The sequence below is a fragment of the Cololabis saira genome, chromosome 8, assembly GCF_033807715.1.
Source record: "Cololabis saira isolate AMF1-May2022 chromosome 8, fColSai1.1, whole genome shotgun sequence".
In the NCBI taxonomy this organism is placed as follows: Eukaryota; Metazoa; Chordata; class Actinopteri; order Beloniformes; family Belonidae; genus Cololabis; species Cololabis saira.
Window position 1 is genome coordinate 1,974,824 of NC_084594.1, and position 27,225 is coordinate 2,002,048.

At 43.2% G+C, this 27,225-nt stretch overlaps 1 protein-coding gene across 5 annotated transcripts in view; it reads left to right on the forward strand.

The window, feature by feature from the left end:
- Nucleotides 1-22,866, forward strand: part of smpd4 (sphingomyelin phosphodiesterase 4) — a 32,532-nt gene extending 9,666 nt beyond the window's left edge. For 2 of the 5 annotated variants that reach the window (XM_061726580.1, XM_061726579.1), the window contains 11 exons: nucleotides 1,104-1,236; nucleotides 2,537-2,608; nucleotides 10,178-10,267; nucleotides 12,434-12,588; nucleotides 13,784-13,874; nucleotides 14,010-14,101; nucleotides 16,423-16,798; nucleotides 18,013-18,243; nucleotides 21,014-21,142; nucleotides 21,235-21,363; nucleotides 22,409-22,866. In XM_061726580.1, the coding sequence (XP_061582564.1) occupies nucleotides 1,104-1,236; nucleotides 2,537-2,608; nucleotides 10,178-10,267; nucleotides 12,434-12,588; nucleotides 13,784-13,874; nucleotides 14,010-14,101; nucleotides 16,423-16,798; nucleotides 18,013-18,243; nucleotides 21,014-21,142; nucleotides 21,235-21,363; nucleotides 22,409-22,729 (1,819 nt within the window). In that variant the 3' untranslated portion in view covers nucleotides 22,730-22,866. The remainder of the gene's footprint in view (nucleotides 1-1,103; nucleotides 1,237-2,536; nucleotides 2,609-10,177; nucleotides 10,268-12,433; nucleotides 12,589-13,783; nucleotides 13,875-14,009; nucleotides 14,102-16,422; nucleotides 16,799-18,012; nucleotides 18,244-21,013; nucleotides 21,143-21,234; nucleotides 21,364-22,408) is intronic. The other 3 variants (XM_061726581.1, XM_061726582.1, XM_061726583.1) reach the window with 3 other exon arrangements.
- Nucleotides 22,867-27,225: the final 4,359 nt, after the last annotated feature.

A 27,225-nucleotide genomic window follows, 5' to 3' on the forward strand; every position in this document is an offset into this window, starting at 1 on the left:
TACCGAAATTGTTCGGCCGAAAATGGCAAAAAAACACTTTCGGTGTTCGGTGGAATAAGTGGGGAAAAAAACCGAACAATTAATAACGGCGTTGTAATATAATATGGTCTGGCCGCTCCGTAACTGTTGCGCACCACATAAATCGTTGGCCAACCAAAAACTAACCACATAACACTCCCGTAATGGTTGCGCACCACATAAAGTGTTGGCCAACAAAAAACTAACCACATAAGAATTTTACCAACATTCACCAGCAGGTGGAACCAAAACAACATAAATCAATCTATTCCAGGTTTAGATGAAGAAATCAAACGTGGAAGAGCGTGGAGTGAAGTGGTGCAAACATGTCAGCAGTGTGGAAGTATTTTAGAGTGGCAAAGAATAAAACAAGAATGGCTGTTTGCAATGAATGTTCTGCTCAAATATCTAGAGCGGAAACATCTGCAAAGTCTTTCAGCTACAAGTTTGATTATCATTTGAAATGATAAAAAACCCTGAGCGCTTTAATGCATTTTTATTGTTTTAAGGCCTATGTTACAATGTTCAGTCAGTTAAGCCTAACGTAAGCTCAAAGATGGCCACAAAATGTATTTTGCTAATTTATTTATTTTAAGTTATTGTTCTTTGCTGGTATAATGTCTGCTGGAATATTTAAGAAATGCTGGGAAATTAAAAAATGTTCAGTTTTTTATGTTCAACAAATATTTTCTACCTTGTAATTTTGTAAAATATATTTTTCTTTTAAAAACATGCCTAAATCAAATTTATTTGAGTTATGCAATGGTGAAAAAATTGGCAAAATAAATGAAAAACTGAGAAGAACCATGTTCGGTATTGTTCGGTATTCGGCCAAGTGTTTATTATTATTTTCGGTTTCGGCCACAAATTTTCATTTCGGTGCATCACTATCTCAAATATATTTTCTCCTGCTTAAAGAATTCCATCTATATTCTACTGTATGCTTCAGAAAATGATTGTTTGGCGTAGGAAGTAAATACCGGCCCTTTGTTTTACATCTTTTGTAAAACGTGTTTTACTAAAAACAGCCAGTTAAACCAGACTGAACTCGTGTTTATTTTAAACCAATCCCGTTGACCCTGCAGGTCGTCGGGCGTGTCGTTCGCCGGCTACGGCCTCCACACCCCCAGCCTGCTGAAGCACCACATCTTCCACCAGCCGTCCGTCAACGCAGACCCGGCAGCCCAGGAGATCTGGAGGTCGGAGACGCTGCTGCAGGTGAGGAGGCTCCGCCCACGCCCTGATGATGTCACACACGGAGACCAAGCTGGGAGCCGGCTGTCAATCAATCATGTTAGAAATGAATGTAAAGCTTTATATAAACTACCCCCTCCTCCCTCAGGCCCCTGGTACCCCGTTTACACCAGACCGGTTCCAGTTCTGGTTCTGGTTCACAACTGGTTCAACTAGGAACCAGCTGAGAACCGGTTTGTTTTTCCACAACTCGAGTGCTAAAGGGAGACAGGTCATTACGTCTCTGCTAACGTCAGTTACGTCTCTGCTAACGTCAGTTACGTCTCTGCTAACGTCAGTTACGTCTCTGCTAACGTCAGTTACGTCTCTGCTAACGTCAGTTACGTCTCTGCAAACGTCAGTTACGTCTCTGCTAACGTCAGTTACGTCTCTGCAAACGTCAGTTACGTCTCTGCTAACGTCAGTTACGTCTCTGCTAACGTCAGTTACGTCTCTGCTAACGTCAGTTACGTCTCTGCTAACGTCAGTTACGTCTCTGCTAACGTCAGTTACGTCTCTGCTAACGTCAGTTACGTCTCTGCTAACGTCAGTTACGTCTCTGCTAACGTCAGTTACGTCTCTGCTAACGTCAGTTAGTCTCTGCTAACGTCAGTTACGTCTCTGCTAACGTCAGTTACGTCTCTGTTACGTCTCTGCTAACGTCAGTTACGTCTCTGCTAACGTCAGTTACGTCTCTGCTAACGTCAGTTACGTCTCTGCTAACGTCAGTTACGTCTCTGCTAACGTCAGTTACGTCTCTGCTATCGTCAGTTACGTCTCTGCTAACGTCAGTTACGTCTCTGCTAACGTCAGTTACGTCTCTGCTAACGTCAGTTACGTCTCTGCTAACGTCAGTTACGTCTCTGCTAACGTCAGTTACGTCTCAGTTACGTCTCTGCTAACGTCAGTTACGTCTCAGTTACGTCTCTGCTAACGTCAGTTACGTCTCAGTTACGTCTCTGCAAACGTCAGTCACGTCTCCTCCTCCTCCCATGATGCTTTGCTGCATCCACATTCATTCTGATTTGAAAATGTCTCCGTCTCCCAGTCTTGCTGTTGCCGTTGGTCTTAATAACTCCGCCCCCTCCGCTGACGTAAGCGGTTCTTTCTTCTAAACTCATCAAATAATTGCTGCTACTTTGGAACCGGTTCTTCTGGATCAGCAAAGAGTTGATTGATTGCCAGTCGGCTCACAGCTTCGTTTCCATGACAACCTTTAATAATTGTTCATGTGTCAGGATATATTTGAGAAAGGTCTGATAGATTCCGTGTTTCGTGTCTCCAGATGTTCGTGGAGATCTGGCTCCACCACTACTCCCTGGACATGTACCAGAAGCTGCAGTCTCCCCAGGTAAAGGTAAGGCCGTTCACCCCCCCAACCCCCCTCTCTCTCTGCACGGCTGGCTGTGACTGGCTGAGCACAACCCCCCGCCCCCTACTCCTCCCCAGTTACCAGGGCAACAGAGCAGCTGCTGCCCCCCCCTCCTCCTCCTCCTCCTCCCCATCTCCCAGGAAGCCTGGCGTGCTGCCGTGTTGAGCCGCAATTTGTAATAACGGTGCATTTTGTAATAAACGTCCAAAATGTAATAACTTTGTCATTTCATTTTGTAATAAACTGCTGGATTTTGTAATAAACTATCCCAACGCATTTTGTAATAAATTTTGCCGCATTATGTAATAAGTTTTTACATTTTGAGAAGATTATTACAAAATGCACTTGCAACTTTTTTATTCTCTAGAAAATGAAATAACATGGTGCATTATGTAATAAAAATTCTAAAGCATAGTTTATTTGTTTGTTATTGGCCTATATAATTCCAAACTTCAAATAGGCAACTAAAGTTATATTTGCAGTTTTATACATAGATTTATTGGGCTACATAGCTCTAAAGGAAATTGCATAAAAAACAACAAAAGTCAATTGTATAAATTCATTGTTAAACAAACAACAATAATAGTTATTACATAATGCCCCATGTTATTACATTTCCTAGAGAATAAAAAAGTTGCAAGTACATTTTATAATAATCTTCTCAAAATGCAATAACTTATTACATAATGTGGCAAAATGTATTACAAAATGGGGCAGTTTATTACAAAATGAAATGAAAAAGTTATTACATTTTGGACGTTTATTAAAAAATGCACCGTTATTACGGAATGCGGCTCAACATGCCCCCCCCCCCTCGGTTACCATGGCAACAGAGCAGCTGTTGAGTCTGTTTATGGTTATTATGGGCTGGTTTGTCTGCGTTTGCCTGAGCCGGTGAAGGTTATGGGCTGGTTTGACCTGGTCCAGTGTGACGGCCAGAGCTTTAGCAGCGTCAGGTGAAACCCCGCCCCCCCGGTGGTGTTGGGGGTAAACCTGCTCCTGATTGGTGCTTGGGCTTCTCCTCACATCTCTGCATGCTGCACGTCAGCAGCTCGGGGTGTTTGTTCTCCACGCATGGTTTCTTTTAGCAGATCGAACACCAGCATCAAGTTCTGACGAGGATGGGGAAGAGGGGGGTCCTCTCCGGAATTAAAATGAAGTCCGATTTAAAATGGGTAAAAATTACCAAGTAATCACCTATTTCCAAATTCAACTTAATTCCGAAGTAAGTGTCGTGTTTATTCCCATTTTAAATCCGAATATAATAATTCCAGATCATGTTTACACTCATTCCTCTTTAAATTAATCCCAGTCTTTCTTTCTGCTCGTTCCCTCGCCCGTCTGTCTCCATGACCTTATATTCCGCGCTGGGCTTGTTTTCCTAACAAAGTGTCAAGATGCAGCAGCAGTAAACGCTGGTCAAGAGCAGAGACCATTTATTTAATAAATAGAAATCATTAAAAGAACAGATGGAAACAGGAAACATCAAAGTTGTAGCGGCTAAGTTAGTTTTTCTTCCGGTAGTTTAACTTCCGGTCCCCCCCCTATCCAATCAGAACCTTCCCAACCCCCAGACCTGGAGAGGAATTGGAGAAAGACCATCAAACGTGTTTCCATGGAAACCTCAATTCAGAATTACTATTTCCATGTAAACTCGAAGGAAAATAGTTTAAGTCAGAAGTATTTAATTAGGAATAGTTATTTCCGAATGAAAAAACATCATGTAACCGTGGCCACTGTCCTGGAGAAGCAGCTCCACCCGACCTTGAGGCTTCAGCGCCCTCTAGCAGCCGGTAAAGGAACTGCAGCCGATCTCAGTCCTGCGTGAGCTGAACTTAGACAGTTAACGCGGGCTTCTACGACCCACAATGCACTGCCCCGCTGTCTGTACAAGCCTTTTTAGCTCAGACGTGGGGAATGACGCAATACAAGTCAACTTTAATCCATGTAGCACATTTAAAACCGAAGTGCTTCATAAACAAAGAAACACGACAAGAGAATAATAGTAAATGATGGTTACATTTGATGTCAATTGAAATGTTAAAGCGGTCGGCTCATGTTGCATCGGTCGTGTTCCCCCAAAAGTTCAAGCTCCTCTCTCAATGTTTAATGAGAGAATTGATACTAGCTTTGACGCCCCAGGCGTGAGTTTTGATTAACTGTGAAGTAGAAGTCAGAGCCCCCCAGTTTTTACCCCCCGCCCTGCAAAGACTTGATGCTTGTGTTCATCTTCCTGTAAAATCATGTCAACACTACGTGCACGATGTGGCCTGCATGAGCGGTGAGAGGCTGAGGTTCATTTCACTGTTTCCTCTGCGTGAAACTTGAACGATGGTCGTCTGCTGGGACTCGGATCGACCGTACAGTAGGAATATATCCTTTTAAAAATTACTTTATTCAGAGAACAGGAAAAATTATTACATTTAAAAGCTGCAGTACCACTCCTGACCACACGGAGGGAAAATGAAGATTTCCTTTTAGATCTTCGTTTACATTAGTTGAAGCAGGTAAATATATTCATCACCAGCTCAAGGTGCATTTCTGCAACAGAAGTACGACGGAGATAAACAGTCCAGCTATGCACCAACTAAAGATCAACGTTACCTTAACAAGTTGACTAGTGACAAACGGTGTCCGACTTCTGGATCCGTGTTTTGTTAATGACGATAGCAAGTGGCCAAATATACAGATATAAACCTGGTAAACTGAGAAACCGAGCGGGGAAAACCAGAGATTACGAGTCTGGATGCTTGTGAAACATAAACAGAACATCTATATACATATATAAATAACATGACAGACTCAGTTTTCTGTTTTTGACATCAGAGATTGTGTAACGTGTATGTATGTATGTATATATATATATATATATATATATATATATATATATATATATATATATATATATACATACATACATACACGTATATATAATTATATACGTGTATGTATATTATATATATAATTAGTGTAATTAGTATTACAGTATAATTAGTGTGTGTATGTACCGCAGATTCAGATTTCATAATAAAGGCAACTCGCAAACAGAAAAGTAAAGTTTAGAGATTAAAAAATTCTATTAAAAATATAACACGCTAAATATGCCTGTAATTAATTAATCACAATTAACGTGCTAATTTGACTCCCCTAATATATACGTGTGTATCCATACAGATAGATTGCAATCAAAACTATTATTTAGCGTTTCCAACATACACAGGGAAGGACCATTAGACTCACCAGTAGCAGCCGAAGAAAGGTTTATTAAAATGCATTAAGTCTTAAGTACAATAAAAAACGTTTTACAAATGTAAAATCACTTTTAAGTTGTCCAGTTGTGTCCGCTTCCTGATCTAATTAATATTCTGCATCAGAGAGACGATCACTGATCTAAACCAGCTCAGTCACAGCTCCCCCGTGTGGTCAGAGCTAGTGTTGCTACAGGAAGTGAGTTTCTCCTCTGGATTGGTTTGTTGCTCTGGTTGCGATTGGTGAGTAAATCTCTTCCCATGATGCATTGCTGCAGCGTGGAACTGCACAGGAAACAGTGAACCGGCTCTCGGCCTCCGGCATGAACCTCCTTCACAAACGTTGTGGTGTTTGTTCCTTCCTGTTTAAAGTAACTTCCATCGTAACCGCTGAAGGACTCGTCCCCCGAGTCGAGAGGAGACTCAGACTGGACAGTTTCTGCAGGTCCCGACCCAGAAACAGATCCTCCAGTCTGAGTCCCCGAGTCCGGGTCGACCCGCAGGGACGGGAATCAGCCGCTCTGAGCCGGGCCGAGTAGATACTAGTGGAAAAGAACCAAACTGAGTAGGTACTAGTGGAAAAGAACCAAACTGAGCTGAGTAGGTGCTAGTGGAAAAGAACCAAACCGAGTAGGTGCTAGTGGAAAAGAACCAAACTGGGCCGAGTAGGTACTAGTGGAAAAGAACCAAACTGGGCCGAGTAGGTGCTAGTGGAAAAGAACCAAACTAGGGCCGAGTAGGTGCTAGTGGAAAAGAACCAAACTGAGCTGAGTAGATGCTAGTGGAAAAGAACCAAACCAAGTAGGTACTAGTGGAAAAGAACCAAACCAAGTAGGTACTAGTGGAAAAGAACCAAACCGAGTAGGTGCTAGTGGAAAAGAACCAAACTAGGGCCGAGTAGGTACTAGTGGAAAAGAACTAAACCTAGTAGGTACTAGTGGAAAAGAACCAAACTGGGCCGAGTAGGTGCTAGTGGAAAAGAACCAAACCGAGTTGGTGCTAGTGGAAAAGAACCAAACGGAGTAGGTGCTAGTGGAAAAGAACCAAACTAGGTCAGAGTAGGTGTTAGTGGAAAAGAACCAAACTAGGGCTGAGTAGGTGCTAGTGGAAAAGAACCAAGCCGGGCCGAGTAGGTGCTAGTGGAAAAGAACCAAACTAGGGCTGAGTAGGTGCTAGTGGAAAAGAACCAAACTGAGCTGAGTAGGTGCTAGTGGAAAAGAACCAAACTAGGGCTGAGTAGGTGCTAGTGGAAAAGAACCAAACTAGGGCTGAGTAGGTGCTAGTGGAAAAGAACCAAACTAGGTCAGAGTAGGTACTAGTGGAAAAGAACCAAACTAGGGCCGAGTAGGTGCTAGTGGAAAAGAACCAAACTAGGTCAGAGTAGGTACTAGTGGAAAAGAACTAAACCTAGTAGGTACTAGTGGAAAAGAACCAAACTGGGCAGAGTAGGTGCTAGTGGAAAAGAACCAAACTAGGGCCGAGTAGGTGCTAGTGGAAAAGAACCAAGCCGGGCCGAGTAGGTGCTATTGGAAAAGAACCAAACTGAGCTGAGTAGGTGCTAGTGGAAAAGAACCAAACTAGGTCAGAGTAGGTGCTAGTGGAAAAGAACCAAACTAGGTCAGAGTAGGTGCTAGTGGAAAAGAACCAAACTGAGCTGAGTAGGTGCTAGTGGAAAAGAACCAAACTAGGGCTGAGTAGGTGCTAGTGGAAAAGAACCAAACTAGGGCCGAGTAGGTGCTAGTGGAAAAGAACCAAACTGAGCTGAGTAGGTGCTAGTGGAAAAGAACCAAACCGAGTAGGTACTAGTGGAAAAGAACCAAACCGAGTAGGTGCTAGTGGAAAAGAACCAAACTAGGGCCGAGTAGGTACTAGTGGAAAAGAACCAAACCGAGTAGGTTCTAGTGGAAAAGAACCAAACTAGGGCCGAGTAGGTACTAGTGGAAAAGAACTAAACCTAGTAGGTACTAGTGGAAAAGAACCAAACTAGGGCCGAGTAGGTACTAGTGGAAAAGAACTAAACCTAGTAGGTACTAGTGGAAAAGAACCAAACTAGGGCCGAGTAGGTACTAGTGGAAAAGAACCAAACCGAGTAGGTTCTAGTGGAAAAGAACCAAACCGAGTAGGTGCTAGTGGAAAAGAACCAAACTGGGCCGAGTAGGTACTAGTGGAAAAGAACCAAACTGAGCTGAGTAGGTGCTAGTGGAAAAGAACCAAACCGAGTAGGTGCTAGTGGAAAAGAACCAAACTGGGCCGAGTAGGTACTAGTGGAAAAGAACCAAACTGGGCCGAGTAGGTGCTAGTGGAAAAGAACCAAACTAGGGCCGAGTAGGTGCTAGTGGAAAAGAACCAAACTAGGGCCGAGTAGGTGCTAGTGGAAAAGAACCAAGCCGGGCCGAGTAGGTGCTAGTGGAAAAGAACCAAACTGAGCTGAGTAGATGCTAGTGGAAAAGAACCAAACCAAGTAGGTACTAGTGGAAAAGAACCAAACCAAGTAGGTACTAGTGGAAAAGAACCAAACCGAGTAGGTGCTAGTGGAAAAGAACCAAACTAGGGCCGAGTAGGTACTAGTGGAAAAGAACTAAACCTAGTAGGTACTAGTGGAAAAGAACCAAACTGGGCCGAGTAGGTGCTAGTGGAAAAGAACCAAACCGAGTAGGTGCTAGTGGAAAAGAACCAAACGGAGTAGGTGCTAGTGGAAAAGAACCAAACTAGGTCAGAGTAGGTGCTAGTGGAAAAGAACCAAACTAGGGCTGAGTAGGTGCTAGTGGAAAAGAACCAAGCCGGGCCGAGTAGGTGCTAGTGGAAAAGAACCAAACTAGGGCTGAGTAGGTGCTAGTGGAAAAGAACCAAACTGAGCTGAGTAGGTGCTAGTGGAAAAGAACCAAACTAGGGCTGAGTAGGTGCTAGTGGAAAAGAACCAAACTAGGTCAGAGTAGGTACTAGTGGAAAAGAACCAAACTAGGGCCGAGTAGGTGCTAGTGGAAAAGAACCAAACTAGGTCAGAGTAGGTACTAGTGGAAAAGAACTAAACCTAGTAGGTACTAGTGGAAAAGAACCAAACTGGGCAGAGTAGGTGCTAGTGGAAAAGAACCAAACTAGGGCCGAGTAGGTGCTAGTGGAAAAGAACCAAGCCGGGCCGAGTAGGTGCTATTGGAAAAGAACCAAACTGAGCTGAGTAGGTGCTAGTGGAAAAGAACCAAACTAGGTCAGAGTAGGTGCTAGTGGAAAAGAACCAAACTAGGTCAGAGTAGGTGCTAGTGGAAAAGAACCAAACTAGGGCCGAGTAGGTGCTAGTGGAAAAGAACCAAACTGAGCTGAGTAGGTGCTAGTGGAAAAGAACCAAACTAGGGCTGAGTAGGTGCTAGTGGAAAAGAACCAAACTAGGGCCGAGTAGGTGCTAGTGGAAAAGAACCAAACTGAGCTGAGTAGGTGCTAGTGGAAAAGAACCAAACCGAGTAGGTACTAGTGGAAAAGAACCAAACCGAGTAGGTGCTAGTGGAAAAGAACCAAACTAGGGCCGAGTAGGTACTAGTGGAAAAGAACCAAACCGAGTAGGTTCTAGTGGAAAAGAACCAAACTAGGGCCGAGTAGGTACTAGTGGAAAAGAACTAAACCTAGTAGGTACTAGTGGAAAAGAACCAAACTAGGGCCGAGTAGGTACTAGTGGAAAAGAACTAAACCTAGTAGGTACTAGTGGAAAAGAACCAAACTAGGGCCGAGTAGGTACTAGTGGAAAAGAACCAAACCGAGTAGGTTCTAGTGGAAAAGAACCAAACCGAGTAGGTGCTAGTGGAAAAGAACCAAACTGGGCCGAGTAGGTACTAGTGGAAAAGAACCAAACTGAGCTGAGTAGGTGCTAGTGGAAAAGAACCAAACCGAGTAGGTGCTAGTGGAAAAGCGGCATTTGAGATGTTTGCTCGGCCTCAGAGCAGGAAATGATTCCCGTCCCTGCAGCCGGGCTGGCTCCTCCCTCTGGGGGCGGGGCCAGTTCCTCCATGGGGGCGGGGCTAACAGGCTCCTCCCCCTGGGGCAGGGCCAGTTTTCCCCCTGGGGGCGGAGCTAGCAGGCTCCCCCTGGGGGCAGGGCCAGTTTTCCCCCTGGGGGCGGGGCCAGAGTGTAATCATTGTTCTATGGTGAATATCTTACGTGTGTCTCCTGTCCTGTCTTCTGCTCCCGTCCCTCCTGAATGCCACTCGTCCTTCGTTGTCTCTTCTTCTTCTTCTGCTGCTGCTTCTTCTCTGATGTGTCCCCCCCCCTCCTTGTCCGTCCTCCTCCTCACCCCCCCTGGTGGTTAACGGGTGAACAGCTGGCGCTGCTGCAGTACCGCCTCAGTATGTCCAGCATGCCGGTCCAAGCCCTCGCCCCACCAGGCTCTGGGACCCTCAGCACCTACCAAGTACTGTTACCTTTTCATTCCCCCCCCTCGCCTCCCATTGGGCCCCCCCCTCGGCCCCCGGGGGGCCCCCCTCTCTGGGGCCCCCCTGGAGGGAAACCTTCGTCGTCAAGGATACTTCTCTCACGCAGATGACGGTTCCATCACCTCAGATGATGAGAATCAGACTTTAATGACGATGTTTGAATACATCAAAGCGGGAATTTGGCTTTGGTTAACACCGTCGGCGACATACATGTTATAAGGGCCAACTTTTCCAAATGAGGATGACACTGGGATAGAGGAGGGAAAAAAGGGATCTTCACACTGTGTATAAATACGCAGTCTCAAGGTGCAAAAAACACCTCAGCACATAAAAGCAACATAACATCATCACGAAGACTTGCATGTGGGTATGGGGGGGAGGGGTCCTGGCACGGTACACCCTAGTGGGGGCCGCGGCCTTCGTGGCGCTCGAACCCGGAGACCGTGTTGGGGGGCTGATAAGACCCGGAGACCGTGTTGGGGGGCTGATAAGACCCGGAGGCCGCGTTGGGGGGCTGATAAGAGGGTGGGCCGGGGAAGGCGTTGAGATGAGGGAGGTGTGGTTATCAGCAAGTGTGTGTGTGTGTGTGAGCGAACTTTGCCCCAGAGCTACTCCTTAGCCAATGTCCTTGATGTTATCAGACAGCACGGTACAGTTCTGATCCAGGTCCACAGATGTTCTGGAAGGGGAGGGCTAGTGGGGGCAGAGCGTCTTGTTTTTATTCCTCCAGGTAGATTGTGACAGGAGCTGCCTCGGCTTGGCGGTCATTTCCCGCCAAGCCGAGCTTCCAACTTCTCCAAGGTTTTTCCATCTTGCTAATGAGATCAAAAACCGCAGCTAGCTTGCTATTCTGCTCAAGAATCGCATCCAGCTTGCGATTTAGCTCCCCAGCGTTGGAGTCTGAGTGTTGGTCGCGCAGCTTATCCCTTTAGCCATGTCCGGCAGCTCTGAGAGGGGAAGGGGCCAGGGGGAGCTAAACCACAAGAGTATTGATCGTGGACCCCCAGCCTCGTCAATACCGGAGAGACTGGTTTATTTTCTCCATAACGTGACAGAAACATGACCGACGTCTGTAGAGAAGTATCCTTGACGACAGGCGTGTTCTGATGCATGCTTGTACCCGGGTGTGATTGAAAGCTGCTGTGTTTCTGTGTGACGATGCTGCCGCTCGCTTGTAGCCGCTCGCTTCTAGCCACTCGCCTGTAGCCGCTCAGCTGTAGCCGCTCAGCTGTAGCCGCTCAGCTGTAGCCGCTCAGCTGTAGCCGCTCAGCTGTAGCCGCTCAGCTGTAGCCGCTCGCCTGTAGCTGCTCAGCTGTAGCCGCTCAGCTGTATCCGCTCGCCTGTAGCCGCTCGCCTGTAGCCGCTCGCCTGTAGCCGCTCACCTGTAGCGGCTCGCCTGTAGCCGCTCGCCTGTAGCCGCTCGCCTGTAGCCGCTCGCCTGTAGCCGCTCGCCTGTAGCCGCTCGCCTGTAGCCGCTCGCCTGTAGCCGCTCGCCTGTATCCGCTCGCCTGTATCCGCTCGCCTGTATCCGCTCGCCTGTAGCCGCTCGCCTGTAGCCGCTCGCCTGTAGCCGCTCGCCTGTAGCCGCTCGCCTGTAGCAGCTCAGCTGTAGCCGCTCGCCTGTTAGCCGCTCGCCTGTTAGCCGCTCGCCTGTAGCCGCTCTCTTGTAGCGGAATTAAGAGGAATTGGATAAACACCATCAAACATGTTTTCCATGTAAACCTCAATTGGGAATTACTATTTCCATGTAAACTCGAAGGAAAATAGTTTAATTTGGAATTATTTAATTCGGAATAATTAATTCTGAATTAAAAAAACATCATGTAACCGTGGCCACTGCTTCTGCATCCGATCCGATTCCCGGGTAGATGGGTGTGGCTGCTTTGGGGGCGGGGCCAGCAGTGGGCGGGGCCGGCGTCTCGGTGCTCCGATTCCCTGGTAGATGTTTGGCTGCTTTGGGGGCGGGGCCAGCAGGGGGCGGGGCCGGCGTCTCGGTGCCGGCGTCTCGGTGCCGGCGTCTCGGTGCTCTGATTCCCCGGGTAGATGTTTGGCTGCTTTGGGGGCGGGGCTGCGCTGTGATTGGCTGGTTTTCTGGAGCGGGTGGAGGTTGGTGTGGAACGGCGTGTGACGGGTTTCCCTTTCAGGAGCCGTTCAGCCCGTCGGAGGAGCACGTGCTGGTGGTCCGGCTGCTGGTCAAGCATCTGCACGCCTTCTCCAACAGCCTGAAGCCGGAGCAGCTGGCGTCCTCGCCGGCGGCGCACTCGCACCCCCACGCTAGCCCGCTGGAGGAGTTCAAGAGGTCAGCACCCCCACCCAGACACTGTTAACGCTAACTAGACTCTGTTAACGCTAAATAGACTCAATCAACGCTAACTAGACACTATTAACACTAACTAGAGGTTAACTAACATTAACTAGAGGTTAACTAACTAGAGGTTTACTAACACTAACTAGAGGTTTACTAAACACTAACTAGAGGTTTACTAAACACTAACTAGAGGTTTACTAACACTAACTAGAGGTTTACTAACGCTAACTAGAGGTTAACCGACGCTAACTAGAGGTTAACCGACGCTAACTAGAGGTTAACCGACGCTAACTAGAGGTTAACCGACGCTAACTAGAGGTTAACCGACGCTAACTAGAGGTTTACTAAACACTAACTAGAGGTTAACCCACGCTAACTAGAGGTTAACCGACGCTAACTAGAGGTTAAATAACTAGAGGTTAACTAGTCTCTAACTAGTGGTTAACTAGTCTCTAACTAGAGGTTAACTAATCTTTAACAATAGCTTAACTAATCTTTAACTAGATGTTAACTAGTCTCTAACTAGAGGTTAACTAGTCTCTAACTAGAGGTTAACTAGTGTAACTAAAGGTTAACTAGTGGTTAACTAACACTAACTAGATGTCAACTAGTCTCTAACTAGAGGTCAACTGGTGGTTAACTAACACTAACTAGAGTTTAACTAGTCTAACTAGATGTTAACTAGTGGTTAACTAACACTTACCACAGGTTAACTAGTCTCTAACTAGTGGTTAACTAGTCTTTTAACTAGAGGCTAAATAGTGGTTAACTAGTCTCTAACTAGAGGTTAACTAGTCTTTAACTAGAGGCTAACTAGTGGTCAACTAGTCTCTAACTAGAGGTTAACTAGTCTTTAACTAGAGGCTAACTAGTGGTTAACTAGTCTCTAACTAGATGTTAACTAGTCTTTAACTAGAGGCTAACTAGTGGTTAACTAGTCTCTAACTAGTGGTTAACTAGTCTCTAACTAGTGGTTAACTGGTCTCTAACTAGAGGTTAACTAGTCTCTAACTAGAGGTTAACTGGTCTCTTAACTAGTCCTCTCTCTCCTCAGGTTGGTGGTTAAGTAGAGGTTAACTAGTCTCTAACTAGTGTTTAACTAGTCCTCTCTCTCCTCAGGGTGGTGGTTAACTAGTGGTTAACTAGTCTCTAACTAGTGTTTAACTAGTCCTCTCTCTCTCCTCAGGGTGGTGGTCCAGCGCTTCGTGCAGCAGAAACTCTTCCTGTTCCTGCAGCACTGCTTCGGTCACTGGCCGCTGGACGCTTCCTTCAGAGCGGTACGTGACCCGGTAACGACCCAGTACTGCCCCAGTACCGACCCGGTACTGACCCGGTACCAGAGCTGACCCGGTACTGACCCGGTACCACCGGTACCGACCCGGTACCTGAGCTGACCTCTGCTCCCCCTGCAGGTTCTGGAGACGTGGCTCAGCTACATCCAGCCCTGGAGATACACGGCTGAGAAGACCCAGCCGGACCCGGCTAGAACCGGTCCTGAGAGCTGGTGAGTCCCGCAGTACCGACCGGTACCGCCCGGTAACAACCGGTACCAACCGTCATACCACGGTCTGTGTGAATACTGGATTCTGATTGGCAGGTGGAGGTTATAAGTGATAACAAGTTTGGTCAAATCGCCTGATAACTTTAATATCATTACTGGATCAACTGCCAGGTGGTAACCACGGCAACGGAGATTCAGGTGGTAACCACGGCAACAGAGATTCAGAGAAGAAGAGCCGGCTACCGCAGGACGGACACATGAGGGATTTTGTCATTTCTTTTAATTTATTTGGTGAATTTAACAATTTTGATGACTGAGATGCAGAAGAGGAGAGAAAAGAAACTAGCTGAGCGGAGCTAGGACTAGAAAATCTCCCGTTACCAAGGAAACAGAGTTATGGCTTGTTAAAAAACTTTGGAACTTACCAGGTTCCAACGGCTGCAGACGAGAGATTAAGTAGCATATGTGCAATATCTGTCTACCTCACACACATTTTACCTGCTTTTTTGCACTGTTTTTTTTTCTCTCTCGCACTACCTCTACTTCCATTGCAATGTACTGTATATATTTATATCTCGTATATTTTCTACTTTTTAACTTTTTTTTTTACGCTTCCCCTGCAAGTGTGTGTTAAGTTACTGCTGCTAACAAGTGAGTTTCCCCATTGAGGAAGGAATAAAGGATAATCTTATCTCCGCTCCGCTCAGCCACTCAGCTGTGGCTTGTTATAAAACTAATGATTCCAACACATTAAAGCATGAATAACTGATTGTTTTTCGGTAAGTGACCGTGGCATAATGCCCTTCCAGATGGACATTAACAGAAATATATGAACTTCTCAGAAGCAAACTGTCCTCCGCTTCTCGTCGGATAGTTCACGCCCCCGTGTCGTCCATATATTTATGATAATCTATATTCTACATCTGGGCTGATGTGGACATACATACCATAGGAGGCTATTTCAGTTGCTAGTACGGTTGGCTGTCTGTACAGTTATGCAAATTAGTGATGCACCGAGATGAAAATTTGTGGCCGAAACCGAAACCGAAAATAATAATAAACACTTGGCCGAATACCGAACAATACCGAACATGGTTCTTCGCAGTTTTTCATTTATTTTGCCAATTTTTTCACCATTGCATAAATCAAATAAATTTGATTTAGGCATGCTTTTCAAAAAAAAAATCTTTTACAAAATTACAAGGTAGAAAACATTTGTTGAACATAAAAAACTGAACATTTTTTAATTTCCCAGTATTTCTTAAATATTCCAGCAGACATTATACCAGCAAAGAACAATAACTTAAAATAAATAAATTAGCAAAATAAATTTTTTGGCCATCTTTGAGCTTACGTTAGGCTTAACTGACTGAACATTGTAACATAGGCCTTAAAACAATAAAAATGCATTAAAGCGCTCAGGGTTTTTTATCATTTCAAATGATAAATCAAACTTGTAGCTGAAAGACTTTGCAGATGTTTCCCCTCTAGATATTTGAGCAGAACATTCATTCCAAACAGCCATTCTTGTTTTATTCTTTGCTACTCTAAAATACTTCCACACTGCTGACATGTTTGCACCACTTCACTCCACGCTCTTTGCTGTTTGATTTCCTCTTCTAAACGCACCTGTAATAGATTGATTTATGTTGTTTTGGTTCCACCTCCTGGTGAATGTTAGGTAAAATTCTTATGTGGTTAGTTTTTGGTTGGCCAACTTTTTATGTGGTGCGCAACCATTACGGGAGCGTTACATGGTTAGTTTTTGGTTGGCCAACTATTTATGTGGTGCGCAACAGTTACGGAGCGGCCAGTGTATTTATATTACAACGCCGTTATTAATTGTTCGGTTTTTTCCCCACTTATTCCACCGAACACCGAAAGTGTTTTTTTTTTCATTTTCGGCCGAACAATTTCGGTTACCGAACAATCGGTGCATCACTAATGCAAATTCAATGCTACTTTAAACTTTAAATCAAAGCATTTAGTTTTTTCATATAAAACAAATACATGTCTATGCAGTTTAGAAGTTTTGGGGATGCCCCTTGTTTTGGCGCCTGCGCTGCTGAAATCGGAGCGTCCATTATTTCTGTTTCTGAAAGGTGGCGACCCTACGCGGTACCCAATCCCAATGCAGCCCTCTAACATCCACCTCGTCGGGTATTATCCCTTACGTTCCGCCCCCCGTTCCCTGACCCATTCCCTGACCCGTTCCCTGACCCGTTCCCTGACCCGTTCCCTGACCCTGACCCGTTCCCTGACCCGTTCCCTGACCCGTCCCTGACCCGTTCCCTGACCCGTCCCTGACCCGTTCCCGTCCACAGGGAGACCTTCGTCCAGGAGAACCTGCTGGTCTACACCAAGCTGTTCCAGGGCTTCCTGAACCGGGCCGTGAGGACGGACCTGGTCAACGCCAAGAACGCCCTGATGGTGTTCCGGGTGGCCAAGGTGTTCGCCCAGCCGGGCCTGGCCGAGCTGGTCCAGAGGGGGGAGCAGCTGTTCCTGGAGCCGGACCACGTGCTGCACCACCGCCAGCACCACCGGGCCTACCTGACGCCGGGCCCGGCCGGCACCGGATACCTGTCGCCGCGGCAACGCGCCGTGACGGACACGGCCTTCAGGGTGAAGAGCCACGTGCTGGTTCTGGAGGGGACGGACTGCAGCTACAGACAGATGTTCGGCAGCGAGCTGAGGGGAGCCGTGAGTTCTGGGGGTTCTGAACCGGGTTCTGGGGGGGAGGGAACCGGGTCTCTGCTCTGATGTGTGTGTGTGTGTATATATATATATACACATATATAAATATATGTATATATATATATACATACAAATATATATACACACACATAAATGTGTGTATGTGTGTATATGTGTGTGTATATGTATATGTATATGTATATATGTATATATATATATATATATATATATATATATACATACATACATACATACATACATACATACATACATGGCTGTCCCAGATAATTAGAATATTGTGATAAAGTTATTTATTTTCTGTAATGCAATTAAAAAAAAAAAAAAAAAAAAAAATGTCATACATTCTGGATTCATTACAAATCAACTGAAATATTGCAAGCCTTTTATTATTTTAATATTGCTAAATAATTATGGCTTACAGTTTAAGATTAAGATTCCCAGAATATTCTAATTTTTTGAGATAGGATATTTGAGTTTTCTTAAGCTGTAAACCATGATCAGCAATATTAAAATAATAAAAGGCTTGCAATATTTCAGTTGATTTGTAATGAATCCAGAATGTATGACATTTTTGCATTACAGAAAATAAAGAACTTTATCACAATATTCTAATTTTCTGAGACAGTCCTGTATATACATATACACACACTTAAAAATAAAATAAGTCAACTTTTTGCATGAGATTATTATGTAGATCACGAAAGACTAGTCTTCGTATAAACTATTTTGCAAGTACAGTCAACTTAATTGTGTTCAGTTTACTTTATTTATCAAAATTAAGTTGACTTTACTTGCAAATGAATTTTGTACATACTAAAAATGAAGTAGTTTATACAAAGACTAGTCTTTCTTGATCTACATAAAAATCTCCTGCGAAAAAGTTAAAAGTAGATCAAGAAAGATATTTTTTACTTGGTTTCTACTTAAACAAATAAAACATGTTTCATCTAAACGCTGGTCAATCTGTTCAATAGATTAAAATTGTTAAAGGTTAAAGTAAATACAACAAGATCATTGCTTGTTGTTTGTGTGTAAATGAACATAAATACTGCTTGTTAAGGAAAAAATGCACAATGTCTTGTTTTTAGAACAAATGCAGATTAAGTTAAAAACTAGATGTATTCATGTAAGACAAACTTCATTTTTAATATTTAATATCACAGATTTAAATATATTTACATTCCTCCTCCCCTCCCCAGGTGATGCGTCTGGTCCAGATCATCGCTCAGGCCCGGCAGACGGCCAAGAGAATCTCAGACCAGTCCAGCGAGGCGGCGGCCGGCGGCTCCTTCCTGACCCGGTTCTGGTTCGGCCCGCCGGACCTCGGCAACGGCTTCTCCGGCGCCGAGCCGGAGGACACGGGGGAGGTTCTGAAGAAAACCCACGAGTTCCTGGACCGGGCCCTGGAGAACCTCTGCCAGATCTTCAAGGTGGGGACCCGCCGCCGGCAATTTCTATTGACCCTTTTATTGACGTCTTAAGCTTTTGACCCGGTTAGGGCTGAAACCATTCCTCCATTAATTCGAGTAATTCGTTACAAAAAATGATGGAGGAATTTTCTCTGCCTCGAGGAATCGTTTCATTTTGCAGCTCAAAGCAGGTGTTTCACCCGCACGTAAAGGAAGAAGAAAGAGGAGGAAATGTTTGGTTTTTGTAACATCAGGCTCAGGCAGAGACACATGTAGCTCAGTGCTTAACTTTTATTTTCAATCCACTCTATATTCTTCTGGTCCGTTCTCCTGTATGTTCCCCCTCTAACCCGGTACATACATAGGTTCCTCTAAACATCTGTTCCCGCTACAGTTTTAACTAAAAGAAAATGTGCTCCAATACAGCAGGTCTCATAATTTTATTTTGAACACTGCCAAAACTCTAACTTAAAACTTAACTAGAACTTAAAATGTGTTTGACACAAATGAAAGTTCAATTGAAACACGTGGGAAAAACACCTAACCTTTTAAGTGATGTGTGTTATCAGGTGTAATGGCATTTTTAGGTTAGAAATAAGAACATTTCTTGGTAAGATCCTTAGTTTTCTGAGTGAAGGCAGTGAATTTGGTCGACTGGTGTAAGTTCAGGGTTTTTAAACCTACTGTATTATATAATTTAGTCTTAGTAATGTCAATTAACATCTAACCTTTTATGTATATTTATAATTGCTCTTTAACTCAACAAAAATATGTTTTATCTGATTACTTGAATAATCAATGTAATTTTCAGTAGAATACTGGATTACTAAAATATTCGATAGCTGCAGCGCTAGACCTGGTTGATCACTATTTACTTCTAGTCAAACTTTTTGCTGTTGGTCTTTATGAAAAAGCTCTTCTCTGGGTTAATGTTTATCTCCATAATCATCATCAATGTTGTTGTTCAGGGTCATCCGTCTGACTTTTTAATTATTGACAAAGGAGTTCCTCAAGGCTCCACATTGGGTCCGCTTCTTTTTTCTATTTTTGTTAATGATTTGCCGAGTATCTGTTCTAATTGTCATACCCACTTATATGTTGACGACACTCTTATATACACCTCAAACCTTGATATATCACACATCCAGAACTCTTTACCGCTTGATTTTAATCTGGTTCCAGATGGTTCAGTAAAAACAAATTGAACCAAAACAAGTCCTTTAGCAGGTTTTCAGTTCACGTCACCTCCGATTCCGTTCATCTAATTTTCATATTTATTTTTCCAATGAATCTCTTGTTGATAAAGTTGGCACATTCAAATATCTTGGACTTTGGATTGACCCGGAACTTTAACCTTTAAACCTCACATTGATTATACTGTTAAAAAAGCTTCACTTTACCGTTCAATCAACTGTTTCACTTCCTGTCAGAAAAAGGTTCATTTCTCAACTCATTCTAGCACTTGTTGATTATGCAGATATTGTTTATCAAAATACTCCAGATTCCCATCTTAAACCTCTGACTGTATTATTGAATTCATTATGTAGATTTGTGTTACGTTGTCCTTTCAGAACATCATTGTTTCATGTTTGATTCATTGAACTGGTTTCAACCCAAATCTAGACGCCAATTTCACTGGCTTCAGTTCCTTTTTAAATGTGTTTATTTTCACTGTCCTCCATATTTAAAAGAACTCATGATTCTATATAACTCTCCATATTCACTCAGACATAGGAATTTACCTTTTTTCTTTGTTCCTAGAATTTCAAAATTTTAAAGCTCCATCAGATTCGAATAATCTTCCTCTCTTTTTGTGTTCTATAACCTCTTTTCATTGTTTTAAGTTGTTATTATACTCCCATCTTAAAACAAATTGCCTGTTTTTTTTTTTTTTTAAGTTATCTTCAGACTCTTTAATGACTAAAAACAAGCAGGACAGGTTATTACAGCAATTTAGGAGTGAAGTAAAAACCAACTGTTGTGTTCAAGATAACAGACTCATCTTAGATAGTTTTCTTTTTTTTTATCTTTAGAAAAAACAACATTATACCATGGATACATATAATCAAATATATACATTATACATTATACATTGTCCCCCTTTTTTAACACACAAAACCTAACTAAGGAACAGAGTCTCTGTAGAGTTAAATCATAAATAAAAAGATGAGCAACAAATGATCAATGGAGGAAAGTAATGGCTGAGCAAATGTGGCAGAAAACAAAAACAGTGGTAAATACAAATGCCCATCACTGATTCCCATTAAATGGAAATAATAAATAAAACATAAAAGGCAACAAAAATAACAATAATAAAAACAAATAAATAAAATAAATGAAAAGAAAATTAAGGTAAGGGGGGGTCAGTCAGTGTGTAGAGTCTTCAACGAGTTAAAGTAATCTATGAAGGACTGCCATTTATAAACACATTTAGCTGAGTTGCCTTTTAAATTGCCTATATTTTTAATTTATTTGTGTATTTTTTGTCCTTTTCTATTTTTTTTAAATTAATTGATTTTTTCTCTGTTATATTATTATATTTTCATTTCATTGTTCCGGTTATTCAATTAGTCTATTTAGTAACTAGATTATGTGGTAGGGGTTGTTTGTGTTTTATGTCTAGACTGTAATGTGATTTATTGTAATGTGTTTTCTTGGGACTCCCTTGAAAATGAGATGTTACGTCTCAATGGGCTAAACTTTAATAACTTCTGAACTCTGGTCCTGAAGTCTCTGACCCGGTTGTGGTTGTGGTCCTGAAGTCTCTGACCCGGTTGTGGTTCTGTTGCAGCTCAACCAGGGCCAGCTGGCCCAGCTGGTGTCGTGTCTGGGCCCGGTTCAGGACGACGACCAGGACCTGCTGCCCGACTGCACCCAGGGGGAGGACGGCCCGGTTCTGACGGACCTGGGCCGGAGGCAGGTAGGGCCCGGTTCTGCTGGGGGGGGGTGGGGGGTTTCTGACCCGTCTCTGACCCGGTTCTGACCCGGTTCTGACCCGTCTCTGTGTTCCAGATCGTAAACGGGCTCCGCCGGTTCCACATCCAGTACCAGGGCGACCCGGAGCTGCAGCCCATCAGGAGCTACGAGTGTGCGGTTCTGGTCCGGCTGCTGTACCGGGCCTCCACCGCCGTCAACCACAGGGTGGGTGATCAGAACCAGAACTATTGATTAGAACCAGAACCATTGATCACAACCAGAACCATTGATTAGAACCGGGCTGAGCAAACATCTTTGTATACATACATACATAGCCTTACGAAAGTATTTGGCCCCTTGAACTTTGACCTTTTGCCACATTTCAGGCTTCAAACATAAAGATATAAAACTGCATTTTTTTGTGAAGAATCAACAACAATCATGAAGTGGAATGGAATTTATTGGATATTTCCAACTTTTTTAACAAATAAAAAACTGAAAAAGTGGGCGTGCAAAGTTATTCAGCCCCTTAAGACAAGACTGATCCAAAACATAAAGCCAAATCTCCAATGGAATGGTTCACAAAGAAATCTCCAGGTGTTAGAATGGCCAAGTCAAAGTCCAGACCTGAATCTAATGGAGAATTTGTGGAAAGAACTGAAAACTGCTGTTCACAACCGCTCTCCATCCAACCTCACTGAGCTCCAGCTGGTTTGCAAGGAGGAATGGGTAAAAATTTCAGTCTCTCGATGTGCAAAACTTATAGAGACAAACCCCAAGTGACTTACAGCTGTCATCGCAACAAAAGGTGGCGCTACAAAGTATTAACTTAAGGGGGCTGAATCATTGTGCACGCCCAATTTTTCAGTTTTTTATTTGTTAAAAAAGTTTGAAATATCCAATAAATTTGGTTCCACTTCATGATTGTGTCCCACTTGTTGTTGATTCTTCACAAAAAAATGCAGTTTTATATATTTATGTTTTGAAGCCTAAAATGTGGCAAAAGGTCACAAAGTTCAAGGGGGACAAATACTGTTGCAAGGCACTGTGAGTGTGTATGTATATGTGTATATATGTATGTATATATATATATATATATATATATATATATATATACACACACACACATCCAATCCTGCAATCTGTATGTTTGTTAACTGTGGTATAATAAGTTTATACCACGCCTTCTATTCCAAAGTCTCATCACAGCAGATCATTCCGCAGAACCATGAAGGTTGATCAGAACCACTAACCTCTCTCTCCTCCCCAGTTCGGGCCCCACTTCTCCGCCCTGTGTTCCCGTCCGGACCTGCTGGGCCGGCTGGCCCGCCGGTACCTGCTGGACCAGGAGGGGCCGGCCGGGCCGGGCCGGAGCCCTGCGACCCGGCAGACCCAGGAGTGGCGGCGCCGGCCGCGGCTCAGCCTGCGGCCGCTGGCCAGTTACCGGGTCCTGCTGGTTCTGCTGCTGGTCTACCTGGGGGGGGCGGTTCTGGCCCGGGGGCCCGGGTCCAGCTCCCTGCTGCTGCTGCTGGGGGGGGCGCTGGTTCTGGGGCTGGTGGTGCTGCTGGGGGACACGCTCAGGGCCCGCTGAGACCTGGACCTGGACCTGGACCAGGACCAGGACCAGGACGAGGCCCAGCTCAAGGCCCGCTGAGACCGGCGCCGGACCTACCAGACCTGGACCCGCTGAGACCGGGGTACCAGGGGTCCAGAACCGGTACCTGGACCCCAGACCGGGTTTATTTATTCCTCCAGGTCCAGGACTTGAACATGGTTGGATGGGAGAGCTGTGATTGGTCCGTGTAGCCGCTCTTTATGAAGGCAGGCAGGGTGGAGAGGCTGATTGGGCACAGGTGTGCCCAATCAGCTGAGTGGCTGCTCCTCCACCCTGCCACAGTCCGTCTGGACCGCTAACGTCCCCGTCTGCTAACGTTTGTCTTGTAAATAAAGTTTTTTAACCTACTCTCCCTCCAGGAGGAACCTGTTTACAGACGGAGGGAATAAAGTATTTTTGCTTCTAAACACTGGATCAGTTTCTTTCTTCGATTCTAACTTATGCTTGTTATAAACAAGCTCCAGTTTAAGACAGAAGTGCGTGCGTGCGTGCGTGCGTGCGTGCGTGCGTGCGTGCGTGCGTGCGTGCGTGCGTGCGTGCGTGCGTGCGTGCAAGGTCGCGGATACAAGCAGCCGAGATGAGTTTCTTCCGCAGGGTGGCTGGACACTCCCTTAGAGATGAGAGGGTGAGGAGGGAGGAGTCGAGCCGATGCTCCTTCACATTGAGAGGAGTCAGCTGAGGTGGCTTGGACATCTGTATCGGATGGATGGATGGATGGATGGATGGATGGATGGATGGATGGATGGATGGATCCTCTCTAGGGAGTTGTTCCATTTCCCGACCGGGAGGAGACCCCGGAGAAAGAACCAGGACACGCTGGAGAACCTCTGTCTCTCTAAAGGCCTGGGAATGTCTGGGACTCCCCTGGAAGAGCTGGAGGAAGAGCTGTAGTAATTTTAATGCAGTAATTTATATGTCAACTAGAGGGAAAATACATGCATTTAAAAACGGTATTTTATGTGTCCACTATAGGGCAAATAAATGAATTTAAATGTCGTAATTATTGTGTCCACTAGAGGGCAAATAAGTAATTTTAATGCAGTAACTTATATGTCGACTAGAGGGCAAATGCATGCATTTAAATGCAGTAATTATTATTTCCACTAGAAGGCAAATAAATGTATTTAAATGCAGTAATTTATATGTCCACTAGAGGGCAAATACATGTATTTAAATGCAGTAACTTATATGTCCACTAAAAGGCAAATAAATGTATTTAAATGCAGTAGTGTATGTGTCCACTAGAGGGCAAATTAATGCATTTAAAAACGGTATTTTATGTGTCCACTAGAGGGCAAATAAATGTATTTGAATGCAGTAATTATTGTGTCTATTAGAGGGCAAATAAGAACTTTTAATGCAGTAACCTATATGTCCACTAGAGGGCAAATAAATGCATTTAAATGCAGTAATTTATATGTCCACTAGAGTGCAAATAAATTCATTTAAAAACGGTAATTTATGTGTCCACTAGAATGCAAATAAGTAATTTTAATGCAGTAACTTATGTGTCCACTAGAGGGCAAATAAGTAATGTTTATGCAGTACTTATTATGTCCACTAGAGCCGTGATTCCCAACCCCCGGTCCCCGGACCGGTACCGGACCGTAGAGCCGTTACTACTGGGCCGTGAAATGGCTTGTGTTCCGATCATAATTAGGGCTGCAACGATTCGTCGACGTTGTCGACAAAAAGCGATAATCAAAATTGTCGGCAATTGTCACCAGACGTTTTTTTCCCAATGGAGTGAGGCATCTCACTTCACTTTAACTCATACAATCTCTGCCGAGAGCCGCGCTGCACGACAGCGTCTCAGCGCAGTTTTTTTTTTCTTTTTTTTTTTGCGTCTTAGCGCAGCTGCGGGTAACAAAACTTCAAAAGTTCGGGAGCATTTTAGCCTGGATACGGCAAATAAAAAGAAAACTTGCAAGGTTTGCAAAGGAGACCTTGCTTATCATGGGAGCATGTTTGTAATGCACGAGCATTTGAAGAGAAAAAGCACCTCGGGCAGTTGAACGAAACGGACTCGCCTTGGTAAGATATTAAGCGTATTTTGGCTTTAAAAGAGAGCTTTAACGTTATGCCTGACTGTGCCTGACAAAAGTATTTTAAATTAAATGCATGCAGACTGATGAAGAGCCACCATGGACCCTTTTCTGCAAAAGAAGGAAACGTGTTCCTGCAACAGGCGACTGCCCTCACTGATCAATACTGCAGCTGATCTGTGATATGAGCAGCTCTCCATGGTTGACGGTGACGAGTTTCAACAAATGATACACCAGTTCAACCCAGAAAACGTCCTGCCATCCAGAACCCATTTACCCACTTGATGGCGAAAAAATACCAGACGTTTTATTTTATTTTATCATTTATTTTTTATATAACACAATTGCCTGTCCTTAAAAAATGAAAAATAATGGACAGAGGTTTATTTATTTATGGATTTATGTCTATACTGACTGATCACTGCCTGTCCTTGGTTTTTTATTTAATTTTTGTATGAACAGCAGCAAAGTTGAATACAATATCTATTTTTCATTGAAGTACTCATCTTTCTCGTGTTTATGATCATTTGCCACATAATTAAAGCAACCTCATACTAAATTTAAGAAAACAATTTTTGCATTTTCTTTGTCTCATAATTTCATCCAAAACTTGTATAAATCGAAATGTGTTTCTTTGAGTGGCAGCCCTGTCATGGCTTGGCGGCTGACAAGTTATTCATTTGTATAAAGTTGTTTGTTTTGTTTTGTATCCTGGTTTTGAACATTGCGTTTGTTTTGGATGCATAATTATATATTGTTAATGGAACCGCAGGAATAACATCTGACAAGTCTTGTGTACAGCTAAAGAGGAACTGTATCAATATATGCATTTAAAAACGGTATTTTATGTGTCCACTAGAGGGCAAATAAATGCATTTAAATGCAGTAATCATTATGTCCATTAGAGGGCAAATAAATTTATTTAAATGCAGTAATTATTATGTCCACTAAAGGGCAAATAATGCATTTAAATGCAGTAATTTATATGTCCACTAGAGGGCAAATAAATTTATTTAAATGCAGTAATTATTATGTCCACTAGAGGGCAAATAAATGTATTTAAATGCAGTAATTTATGTGTCCACTAGAGGGCAAATAAATGCATTCAAATGTAGTAACTATTATGTCCACTAGAGGGCAAATAAGTCATTTTAATACAGTAATTTATATGTCTACTAGAGGGCAAGTAATGTATTTAAAAACGGTATTTTATGTGTTCACTAGAGGGCAAATAAATGCATTTAAATGCAGTAATTATTGTGTCTATTAGAGGGCAAATAAGAACTTTTAATGCAGTAATTTATATGTCTACTAGAGGGCAAATAAATGCATTTAAAAACGGTATTTTATGTGTCCACCAGAGGGCAAGTATATGCTTTTAAGAACGGTATGTTATGTGTCCACTAGAGGGCCAATAAATGCATTTAAATGCAGTAATTATTGTGTCTATTAGAGGGCAAATGAATGCATTTAAATGCAGTAATTTATGTGTCCACTAGAGGGCAAATAAGAACTTTTAATGCAGTAACCTATATGTCCACTAGATGACAAATGCATGCATTTAAATGCAGTAACTATTATGTCCACTAGAGGGCAAATAAATGCATTTAAATTCAGTAATTATTATGTCCACTAGAGGGCAAATAAATGCATTTAAATTCAGTAATTATTATGTCCACTAGAGGGCAAATAAATGTATTTAAATGAAGTAACTTATATTTCCACTAGAGGGCAAATACATTATTTTAAATGCAGTAACTATTATGTCCACTAGAGGGCAAATACATGCAATAAAATGCAGTCATTTATATGTCCACTAGAGGGCAAATAAATGTATTTAAATGCAGTAATTTATGTGTCCACTAGAGGGCGAATAAGTAATTTTTATGCAGTAATTTTTATGTCCATTAGACGGCAAATAAGTAATTTTAATGCAGTGATTTATTTGTCCACTAGAGGGCAAATAAGTCATTTTAATACAGTAAATTATATGTCTACTTGAGGGCAAATAAATGCATTTAAAAACGGCATTTTATGTGTCCACTAGAGGGCAAATAAATGCATTTAAATGCAGTAATTATTGTGTCCATTAGAGGGCAAATAAATGCCTTTAAATGAAGTAAATTATATGTCCACTAGACGCTAAATAAATGCATTTAAATGCAGTTACTGATGTGTCCACTAGAAGGCAAATAAATGCATTAAAATGCAGTAATTTATATGTCCACTAGAAGGCAAATAAATGCATTCAAATGTAGTAACTGATGTGTCCACTAGAGGGAAAATAAATGTATTTAAATGCAGTAATTTTTATATCCACTAGAAGGCAAATAAATGCATTCAAATGTAGTAACTATTATGTCCATTAGAGGGCAAATACGTTTTTTTAATGCATTTATTTATATGTCCACTAGAATGCAAATAAGT